Raw genomic sequence first — 12290 nt, forward strand, 5'->3', positions numbered from 1 at the left:
ACTATAATCATGAAACATTTTACGAAAAAAGCTAAGTCAATTTTTCCTTATACATAAAATAAAGACCTAAGTATTTTCGAGAACGCGGAAAACCGATTACTCGAAAGCGTGTGAACTATAACCTACAGAGCGTTATCGTCTACAGTTTCTAGTGGTATACGGTACAATAAAATTCAGATACAAATGTTTGTTTCAGTAACATAGACAGACTGGCAACTTGACTGCAGAGAAAGTCTAAAACTTAAGTGGTTTTCTTATTTATCTTTAAAAAATCTTTTTTCTTTTTTATAACGTTACTTTGTTTACGTGTGTGTTTTTATTGATGTGTGTGTTCAAAACTTGTACATTACAAATAACGCCAATAAAATCATTGACTTTCAATGTTCACGTGTTATTATAGAATACTATAAAGATATGATTGCTATTTTCAATATGGATATTGAAAAAAATGGCAAAAGTACTGTTCTGGTCGACTGTTTTTCTTTTCTGTTTTTCTGCCGATTATGTCTCGTTTCGTATTCTGCCTATCTTAGCTGCCAAAGTAGGTGGCGCGTGTGATTTAAGGAATGGTTAATATAATATCTTACAGCGCCAATGTATTTGGGTGTCGGTGATAACTTACCATCAGGTGGCCGTCCACCTACAATACATTTTACATACAAAAATAAAAATATTTTTACTTCGTTTTAAAATGTATTATAAATAAATAATAAGAAAAATATATTTAATTGATCTATTTATCTTTATTTTCATGTCGCTTATAACTTATAAATATACAGTTGCGATTTGAAAAAAATAATGCAGCTACGATTTGAATTTTTTTTTTTTTTATTTAATTTACAACATCCTCGGGCTCACAGTTGCCCGTGACATTTTTTACATTTTATTTTTATAAATTTTGGCGTTATTTTATATTTTTCTTGAACATCAGCAGATCTTCGCTCGACTTCGAGCTTGTCGTCTTCTTGCAAGACGTGGCCCACATTGACATTTACTTTTTGTTTTTTTTTTTCAATTTAAAATAATATATAAATATTCCATAATAAATAATATATGATAATATATAAAAATACTGTATATAATAGTTTTTTTTTTTATCCTAATTACTGCAATCCAGCGGGCCCTGCTCCGTGCTCGATCAGAGAGAGTACAGCCTCGCCGACTCTGATGTCGCGTTTATGTATAGATGTCTTGAGGTTGTAATCTAGGATGGTCTTTTCTGAAACACCTGCCGCTCGGCCGATGAATCTGCCGATATAAAGGTTTATATTATTTTCAAATAATATAAACCTTTCCTTCTAAATTGTAATATATAATTGACGCTGAGGAGACTGTATGGATCGTCGTGTTGATATATTAAATGTGGCTTTGAATTATCATTATTGCTCTAGGCTTAAAAAAGCTTTAATTTTATGTCAGTATAATATACGATGATTTTCGTGTGATAGATCAACCGCTACATATTTGAGATATTGATACCCTCTCGTTGTCTAGTCTCTGTGCCTCATTTATTGTGAGGGTTTTGGATCCTTTTCTATTACCGTTTATCATCTAGACCTTCGAACCGCCGGCGAAAGCTGTTTCTATAGACTGTATGAACGTTGCAGAAAATGCCTTAAAAATTTATTTAATTTTGGGAAAGCAATAAATAGCGAGTGTCATACGCCCAGAACACTGCAAGAAGCTAAAGTATTGGCGCTGTAACCATATTGTATTTCTACTATAGACCTGTTTGGGATCCTCGTTTCTGACATCTGAGGAAGTGGAACAAATTGCGAACGCTCAAATGCCTTTTCTCTGACCTCGTTGGTGTTCAAATGAAAGTAATACAAATGGACATGATCTCTGAGATAGACTGTCTTCTTATTTCTTAGCACTGACATCTTGTTTTAATACAAAACTATTATAAAATAACTCTTTGCAGTTGCTCGTTTATGGGTGGTCAAGTTCAATGTCGTTTATCAAAAACATTGTAGATGGCGCTGTAGAAAACACTTGAAAAAATATAATGTTTAAAATACACATAATTTCAATGATTTCGTTTCTTTAAATATAATATTAATTTACTTAAATTGTGTTGGTAGGTACTATTTATTTTTTGAAAGAAACGGTGACAATCGTCAAAAATAAGGTAAACTAGGCAGGATATGTAAATATTTAATTGGACTTTACTAACATACTCTGTAAATAAAACGGAGAAAAAGAATAACTACATAATTATTTTCTTGCCGGTTCTTCTCTATAGAATATACTTTCCGAACCGGTGGTAGCTTTACATTTGAACACTGTAACATGACGATTTAAAAATGCTTTTATGAGCCTATTTAAATAAAGAATATTTTGATTTTACGCGTAGTATATTTTGTAAAATATTAAATAAACTTAGCGAAAAAGAGGGGTTACGTGTTAATAAAACAACAATTTATAATTATTAGTAATTAACTATTCATATATTTCAATAGTATCTCTTATAATTATAACTATATATTCTAACGCTCCGCGCTCGCAATATTTGGTTTAAGTTTAAGAAGACGAATCAACAGTTAGTGTCAACATAATCATAAACATTCAAACAAAGATCTAAAAGATTACATTTAATAAAATAACTAAATGTAAACTTAGAAATATGTTAGCGTGCATGTCAACTCAGTAATTCAAAATACTGATTCATCTCTACTATGGTAATTATTATTAAAAAAACTATGCTATTTAGTGGGGAATGTTAACTTTGGTATAAAATATTAATTAACAACAAAACATAATCAAACACAAAGACACTCGAAACGATTCTTACATCAAGCATAAATTAAAAAAAAAATACTGATTAATTAATAGTCTAAGATCAATATTTACATTATCTGTGCAGGAAAAAGAAACTGACTTTGATGTTTTGACAAATAACAGCTTCTATATAAACTTAAATTGCAACTAGATGGCGTTGATGTTGATAATTAGAAATAATTACTCGAAGCCCATTCCACGAAACCAGCTCCCATAGGAAATTGCCAATTATTAAAGCGCGTCACCTTCATAGGCAAATCACGTCTTAGGATTGTCTTAGATGCTATTGTCAGATTAATCTCGCTTACTTCTAGCCGCATCGACTAGAGAAGTAAGAGTATTATTAATTGACTTAGGAGTTAGGTTCGTAGATTGGACTATAGTTGTAATATCTGTCCTTGAGTAATTATAAAATCAGAACACAAATCATTCCACTGTGCTAAATAAATTTAAATACAATGCATATATTATGAAAAATACAAGTTAAATATAAAATAGGAGTTCTAACAATTTTTATAAGATATTTTTTTTAATTTTTTTTCTAATGCACCATATAAATATAGGCTTCCACTACATTGTAAAGGCTTTTTTGTAGGTACCGTTTTTCTATAAGTATAATGCGAAAAGATTTATATTTTAATCTTACGCATTTTTTGTTATACAATAGATACAATTTATAATCCAAGGTTTTTTTGTCTAAAAAAAAGGGATAACGCTTTATAAACGTAACATAATAAACATTCGATATATAGGAAGTGAATTAATAAAACCTCCTTAAAACATTACCTAAGAATTGAATTCTTCTATAAGATTATTCAAAGGTTTTTACGGATATTATTTTTGAAAAGTTAACCATAAATATTTTCTACAATATCGAAAGGAAGGAATATTAACCACATACGAAATTTACTAAATAGAATGCACTTACATAATTTGCGCTCTTATTTAAAATTTCTAATTTTAATCTGATTTGTTCAAATGTAGGCTAGTTATCACAACATTTACAGAAAGCAAGGCTATGATAGAATCACTCTGTATTTATTACATTTAAGTTTAAAATTTACAATTGGCTACAGAAATGAGAAACTCGTATAGATTTATATAATAAATTGTGATCTCTACACACTCATATTAATATTTAAATAAGATACTGGGATATTTTAAAGAAATATATAATATAATAGGTACTACATGTACACTCTAAGTACCCGCGGGTACGCTATTGCGAAGAGTTGATATTCAAAATATTGCACAGTTATTTCTGAATCATTAGGACTCTTTCCTGAGATAAAAGTGCTCCATACACATATTGCATAATAAGTATGTAATAAAAAAAATTACCAATAGGAAAATCAAGACTTCTACCTCTTATTTTCAACAATCATAATAAATCTTTCAACGACCGCTAGATGGCGTTACTCTGAATCATCTCTCAAATAATCAGCTGTTTTAAAACATTGAAACGATTATCATAGGGTAAGATTTCTACATGGGTTCTAATTTCAAAGACACTAAACATTTATTAAGCGCAATGAAATAAACCTTATTCATATTTATCCTGGACTTGATTTATTCACATCTCAAGCAGTTGAATCGTGAGTAGATGGATTTGGGATGATTGTCGTTGTCTGTTCCCGGTGTCGTCTCTCTTTAGCCGATGATGCTAATTCCGCTTGTAATGTCATTACCCGTTCTCTCAAGCATTTAATCTCGTTTTGCCAGGTCTGTAACAAAATAAACAACAAGTTAATTTCATTTGTCTGATCACTTTTGTTATATATAGTCGTTTCATTGATGTAACAATTTGAAAGGCATTTACATCAGTGTTAGTTTGGCTAGCATTTTATTGGTCCGGTGCGAGATTATATAACTTTACACATTGAAAATTATTTTAACCTTTCTTTTAAATAATTTGGCTCATGAAGGTCACGCGTTAACGTTCCGATGAGTGTACAAGGGTTATTTCGTGCTTTATAAACGACACTTATGTTATCTTTATTAACAAAAAATATCAGCTAACCACTAATTTATGTAATGTAGAGACTAAGGACATTCGAATACTTACAATATTTTGCTTTAAAAGATCGAGCTTGTCATTCTTCAAACGGCAAACTTCTTGCCGTAGGAGGTCTGCGTCGCGTGGACCGCCATGCTGGTCGCGGGCGTTCGCCCCCGCCTCGGCAGAAGACATCGACTCCAGCCCTGTGTCGCTATCCACATATACTGCGCCTGCAGCGGAGTTTACGATTATAACATTATAAAAAAAAAACCTATCAAATTAAGAGATAACACTTTTTAATTTATTGTATGTTATCTAATATTTTCAACATTTAACGTTGATTTTAATGAGTGACTGAACAATGAACATGGTATGATAATAATGTATCTACTTTTTTTATTCAAAATGCGTTTAAAAATCCCTTTTGGTTCTTTATAAGAACATCATAAGCATCTCATATTGAAAATTCGAATGTTATATTTAACTTCATAATATCGTCTGGGTGAAGACATTAAATTTGTAAAATTCTGTAAGTCGGACTTTTCCATTAACGTAAGTATTTAAAATTTTAAATACTTTACGAAATGTTTTTTATATTTAAAATAACATAGAAAGAATAAACAACAAAACTATTATCACAATTAAAATAATATACAATAAACATTCATAAAATATTTTTTTTATAATTGACATTTATTGAATAAAATAAATAACGTGATAAAAAATATAAAATATAATTTGACATGCTAAGTAACTGTGCACCACATCAAGCATGCCTTTTATTATTAGTGTGTATTATATATATATATAAGTATATTAATATTACATAATATATACTATATATTACTACAGGACTAACCTGTTGTTTTACCACAACTCAGCCAGTCCTTGTCGTCTATCAGAGAGGGAAATAAATTCAATTGCATGACATGATTATATTAATAATGATAACTTATATAATATACTAATTATGTATGTATTTTTTTATAATTATTCCTATTTTACATTTATTAATTATTGGTTACATGATTATAACTATAAAATGAAATAACTGTAAATGTTGATGTAATAAAATATATAATTTGATATAATATTTTTAGGAAAATTCTATGGCCAATATGAAACGATGGTCTTTTTTAAAAAATGCTTACCACCTTTAGAATTTTAACAAAATACTTTGTTCATTACATGCATAAAACTTATCAGGGAACGTCAATTTGAACACACTTCAAGTAACGAACGGTATTTTTTTTAACATTATTTATACGGAAAACTGTTATAAATATTTTTATATAATGTGACCTAATTTGTTCACTCTGTAGCCGTGTACGTAAACAATAAATCATATAGATAATAAACGCAATTTACTTTGACAGTAATGAACACGTAGTGATGTTTAAATGTATTTTATGAGTTAGTAACTATTGCACTGAATATAGAATCATACGATATTTGATGCATTGTAGTATCGTTAAATAATAACTGTAATTTTATAGAGTTAGTGGTATTTCATATTTGGCTAAGGATAACTCACCCAGCGGGTCCAGATCGACGGAGTTGAGGCTGGAGTCGTCGCTGTGGTCGTGCAGCGGCGGGCGCGGCGGCGCGGCGCGTGACGTCACGTCCGGGCTCGACTCGCCCGAGCCGCCCGCCGACCGCACCGACACCGCGCTCGCAGACGACGACGCGATCGACGACTTCGAACGACCGCTCTGAAATTGTTACGTTTATTAGTAATTTAAAATAATAGATACATCTATATTGTTAAGGCATTTAAATTTGTATGACAATTCAACAATAAATAGTAAATATATAGTATATTTTAATCTTAAGAGCAAGAATATTGATCAACCGGGGGTGTTCTTTAGGTCGATGTATTTTTTTAACACTCTCGTCATTTTTCAATCTCGGAATCAAAACATTGTGAATTCATCATTATTTATTATTTCAAGCTAATAAAATAATAACATTTAGTTAAAAAATGATTCTAATTGCCAAACTTTATAATAATAAATAAAATAATAACAAATATTTGTTACTTTACTTACATTAGGCGTCGGTGTCTCGTGTAAGTTGATTTTCTTATTCAACGGATTGTTCTTATTGCTGTCGCCTGAGAGATTCGTGTCAACGCTTGGTGATCTGTAAAGACAAACATTTAATACATTTTTGATTTATCAACACAATTTTATTATTATTCAAGGAATTAATACACGTTTTATGAAAGGAAGGATACCTTTTAGTTTATATTAAACAAAATCAAGTAAAACTGTTTAGGCAATTCGTAAAAAAAGTCTTATTCCATAGCGTTCACCTATTTTTTGTCTCTTTCATGTTGTTTCAGACCTTCCTTGTCATTTCGAGACGGAAACGTAGATGAATGCTTGTGTCGTTAGAAGTTTGACATAAAATAATAAAATTAAAGCTAAATTGTATTATTTAATCGTACATTTAATTATACGAACCTGACTTTAGAAATAATCGCCTTTTTCACAGTATCGATGAATCTGGCTCCCGGGCCGTCTTGCTTCGGAGTTCCTTCAGGCTGAGGCGACACCGCACCAGCTTCGTTCCTTGCCCCCGTACCGAGGAACTCAACAGTTTTTTCCTTTAATTTTTCAGCTAACGATTGCAACAGTGATGTACGAGTCCTCTGTTCGAGTTCGGCGAATTTTTCGGCTTTGTAACACGCGTTTTCGGCGTTGATCAACTTGGTAAGAAGGAATTCCTTTAATTCACGACCTTTACGGAATATGGGCGGCTGAGGGAGAGTCGGCCCGAAAAATGGTACGTCCACACGAGCAGTGACGGCCACCTTGTACCTAGAAAATAATTCGGATTTTAGTAAAAACCCCATTCATAAATTAACAAAAACCAGTTTAAACGTCATAAAATTTGGGCTTAACTCTTTCAAGTAGCATTGTTTTGAACGGAATGCAAATACACAAAAATCTGTTTCAGTAAAACCAACATTGAAATAAAATATGTAAAAATTTAAACTCTCCGCCCTACAAACGAGTCGGTAGCCTGTAATTAAAATCATCAAAGAGAATCTTGGGTTCGGACAACCTACAATTTTAGTCGTCATAAAAACTCCTTAATTACATAGTCGCGATTCGTTTGCATATAAATTACCGGAAGAATTTCCATTCCCTTTTCCGAGCCATTTTCTCTTAGCCTCCTCATGCAAATATTGCCTCAGTTGCGTTGTTGCAAAGTTACACAAACTTTATGCTAAACAAGCAACTTGACAAGTGTATAAAGGAAGAAATGAATTGGAATTCAAATGCATTCTGTTGAATAACTTTTAAGATAACATCAAAAAATTTGATGAGAAAAGTTCCACTTTTGTTTCCATAAGAAATGTTAATAAAGTTTAAATGTTTCGGTCGTTTTAATCATTATATCAAAGATTTATACCTCGTCTCCCCATCAGCGGCTTCCACTGGCGTGACCACAATAAAAGCGTGAAGGAAGTGCGAGGCGATCATGTCTGGGGTAAATGGCGTTGCTTTTTCCTGTAACAGAATTTAAGACATTTTGTAATATTATTTAACGTCATGTACAAAACAATACAAAACAGAACAAATGAGGCAATGGCTACTTCTCTTAAGAAGGTAGAACTACTGCAATTAACGAAACGTAGTTTATTGAGTGACAGAATTTCAAATATAAAATTAAAAAGGACACATTTAAAATTTGCCATTTTTAAAATATATTAAAAATAAAAAAAAATTCAAAGTTATTTTAATAAATTTAATTTTAAGCCGTTAAAAACGAAGCTTTTATGGTAACAAGGCACGGCATTTTATTTAATAAATGTTTAGTACATTTTTAAAAGATTATTACTAATTCCTTAATGACATCACTAATTCCCTTAATCGTTTTAAGCATTTGTATGCAAAATAAATGGCTAGTGAACACAGTTAGACACTTATACCAATGTCATTTTCTTTTTATATCATATTTTGGAAACATAGTAGAATAATTAAAATATATAACATAAACAAATAAGTTATAAGTACAGTATTATATAAATAGTATTTCTAAACCTAATGTAACAATGAAAGTCGAAGTAAAGAAACTTCATCGATCCCATGATGTAGAAAAAATAAAACTTTAGGAATTCTCGGAAAACTATATTATACGGAGGCAGATATGAAGTGGAGCTTACCTGAAAAACGATGGCCACAATATCGTTTCCGACATGTCTCTTCCTCTGTAACTGTTGCGCGTCGCCCGCCGTGTGCGGCAACAGCGGCGCCACGTGGAACATAATCTCACGTTCGTAGAACCTCTCATACACCGCCTCTGTTCCGGTGTGACCGTTCATTATATCCAAACCACCTCTGTATCCTAGAAAATTGAAATAGAATATTTGATTTTAGCGACAATACAGGTATTACGTTTATTGTCCATTTCTATTTCCACGAACAATATTATTGCTATATCAATATTTTTGTAGCTATAAATTAGTTAATAGAAATAAATAAATAAATTTATTGTTACGCCACATGTTCAATCAAATGTTGTTTTAATGGCTCTGCAACTCATTGAAACTATTACAAAATGATCTAAGTAACAAAATACTAGGCTAAAATTTAGATTTACCTTTATGATCCTTCAACTTAATTCTCTGCCCAAGCATTTCTAAGAATTCGTCAAAGGCCGGAGAGGTTTCGTTATTTCCAAACAATTCTTCTTCAGTCGTCTGCCCGTATTTTTGGTAGAGTACACCAAATTTGAAGGTATTCACCAGGACATGTTCATCATATGTCGCTATCAAAGATGAAGCATTGAGACACATAACCGCCATAAAATTTTCTACATTAACTTGATCGTTTAGCATTTTAGCCATTCTTAATGGTGACGGCATTATCCCTGAATCTGGAAAAAATAAAAATAAAAGAAATAAAACTTCCGCTTATGAGCGAGGCGAAGACAAAGACATTAAAACCTTCTTTTATTTTACAATGTCTGGGGAGACATTACAAAAGTCATTGTATCTAAAGTTTATAGTTTTAGTTGCTCTGGAGATATTAAATAGTAACATTTGCGATCGTTAAATGCGTAACGTTGTTTCATATAACTTTATTATGTTATTGTGAGATAAAATTGTTTGCACATTTTTCGAATTGAAAAAAGGAACTTTTTTTTTTTTGGTTTGGCCAATTTATGATAAACCTCCACGATTAGAGACTAAATTCTAAATTTCAGCAACCTTAAATTAACAGATTTACTTTTTATATAAATTATTTTTATTTAGTAATGGACGTAATATAATTATATTGCGTTAATTACTAAATAATATAATCGCAAATGGAGCGTTTTCTTTTTTTATTTTACATCAGTATTGATGACTTTATCAAAGAAGATAAATATTGTTTTCAAGTTCATTTATGATGTACGATGTATACAGAACAAATATCAGACCAATTATACAAAATAAAATTTTTAATGCTCACTTGGTGTAGGAATCAATCCAATCATTGTTTCTGTTCGTAGCCTCAAGAGTATCCTAGTGTGATCCTGTCCAGCAACATGTTCGTTTTTCAGCGACATCACTACAGGACCAAGGTTCGCGTCACATCCAACCAAGTTGAGGTGTTCCTATAAAGAATGTAATATATTTGAAACGGTCAACAATGTGATTTCGTTACCTTATACAGGTTACTATTCAAATAGTACAACTATATTATGTACTTCACTTGTAATTTAAAGAAAGGAACACATTGTAGCCTAAGACTATTTGAACCTCTTTCGCACCCTTTTTTGTTTCTGGCAACATTCATTTTGACGTCATATTGTATACAAGCTAGTATATAAAATGACGAGTTTATACAATGACGTCGTCAAATAAAATCTCAAGAAAGTATATTTTAACGTTTAAGTATATATTACTAGGAGCTCGTCCCGACATCGCACGGGAATAAATAATATAATATTATATCTCATTTCAGTTTGATAGTCAGTCGTGATAGTCTACATAAAGGAGTAACAACGCTAAATTTCAAGTCATTCGGACCTATAGGTTCGGAGATCTCGTAATAAGTCATATAGTCAGATTGAATATAATATAATAATATACAAGATTAATTTATATTCATAATGTTAGTATTATTACAAATTTTTGAGATATTGAATACATATTACTAATATTCTAGAGAACTATTATCAAGTTATAATAAAGTTGATAAATAAATAAGTATAACAGTTACATATAAATTATTTATCAATTTATTAAATGGCTAAACCTTATCGCGCTGAAAATTCAACAGAAACAATGAACAATTGAGGTCACAAAATAAAGGATGCAAGAAGAAAAACATGTTGGTCAAAGCTATTTAGAAGACAATTTATCTTATATGGTAATTAACAACATTTCATAAAGTGATTCCGAGAATTAATTTAATTGAAACGTTTCATATTCCTGTTAGCGCAACACGTAACACACCAGGAAAACGCCACCTAATTACAAACGAAAAGTAAATGTTTATTGCCGTGAAAACTATAGCATAATGACCGTCACGCCCTTGCGATAAACATCAAATATGGTAAAAAAAATATATTTTACACAAAGGTAATCGAGAGTCAAATATTGTCAAATAGCATATGTTCTTTTAATATATAAAATTTCGTGATGACTCGTTCAGCAATTAACACATTAAAACGTCACAACCAACCATACAAATAAACAAACTCATTTTTTCATTTATATCTTTGTGTGCGGTTTGAAACGTGAGAGATCCAGTATATGTACACAGTTAGAAAAAGACAGAATATCTGTATTGATGGTGATCTGACTTTGTAATAAATAATTAATTTAAGTCATTTAAACTAATAAAAGGAGTTTCTTAGTTTCACTCAAAAACGATTTCGTAGAATAAATCGTTTTATCCTATAAGTATTGCTTAAGTTTGGTGAAAATATAAAATTAGTTTATTTTATTTTAAAAAAGCCGCGCAAATCAAATATTAGCTAGCTTGTACCGGTAGCCTCGCTAGCGAAAATTTTAGTAAATTACGACGATGTTCTCATTTCGTATCCAACTGGTACTTTTCATAAGTGCTTCTATTGTTATATCAACGACTGCCGACATTGTTGCGCGATAAATAGACCAGTTTTCAGTTTAAATGACTTTTTCAAAATAAAAAGTTTCATCATAATCCGTTTAGTACTTTATGTTTACCGACGGACAATTTATAGCTCAATTTTAAATAAATGTCTTAATGCAAAAACATTTCGTGTAAAAATATAAGGCTGTATTTTTAAAAAATTTAATCATGGTTCGGTGAATTTTTAATGGTGTGTGATTAATGATATCATTAATGGTCATATCGTCAAAGATATTGACTTAAAACCTAATCTAATCTAGACGACACAATTGTCTTCATTAAAGTTAAATACTTACACTCTTTGCACAATTGAGCACAACACATAACGCACAAGGAATCGTAAAAAAAGTTTTTACGGTATTTTTATGTTTTTTTTTTTAAATATTCTCTTACGT

At 31.0% G+C, this 12290-nt stretch overlaps 1 protein-coding gene across 7 annotated transcripts in view; it reads right to left on the reverse strand.

Annotated features, from left to right (window-relative positions):
* Positions 1–2421: 2421 nt before the first annotated feature.
* Positions 2422–12290, reverse strand: part of Rapgap1 (Rap GTPase activating protein 1) — a 269144-nt gene continuing 259275 nt past the window's right edge. For 6 of the 7 annotated variants that reach the window (XM_064217421.1, XM_064217422.1, XM_064217419.1 and 3 more), the window contains 10 exons: positions 10246–10390; positions 9392–9667; positions 8955–9136; positions 8201–8298; positions 7246–7602; positions 6829–6922; positions 6315–6492; positions 5640–5675; positions 4847–5010; positions 2422–4505 (listed from right to left, as the gene is read on the reverse strand). In XM_064217421.1, coding sequence (XP_064073491.1) covers positions 4362–4505; positions 4847–5010; positions 5640–5675; positions 6315–6492; positions 6829–6922; positions 7246–7602; positions 8201–8298; positions 8955–9136; positions 9392–9667; positions 10246–10390 — 1674 coding nt within the window. In that variant the 3' untranslated portion in view covers positions 2422–4361. The remainder of the gene's footprint in view (positions 4506–4846; positions 5011–5639; positions 5676–6314; positions 6493–6828; positions 6923–7245; positions 7603–8200; positions 8299–8954; positions 9137–9391; positions 9668–10245; positions 10391–12290) is intronic. The other variant, XM_026639915.2, reaches the window with a different exon arrangement.

This window comes from Vanessa tameamea, chromosome 17, assembly GCF_037043105.1.
Source record: "Vanessa tameamea isolate UH-Manoa-2023 chromosome 17, ilVanTame1 primary haplotype, whole genome shotgun sequence".
Taxonomy (NCBI): Eukaryota; Metazoa; Arthropoda; class Insecta; order Lepidoptera; family Nymphalidae; genus Vanessa; species Vanessa tameamea.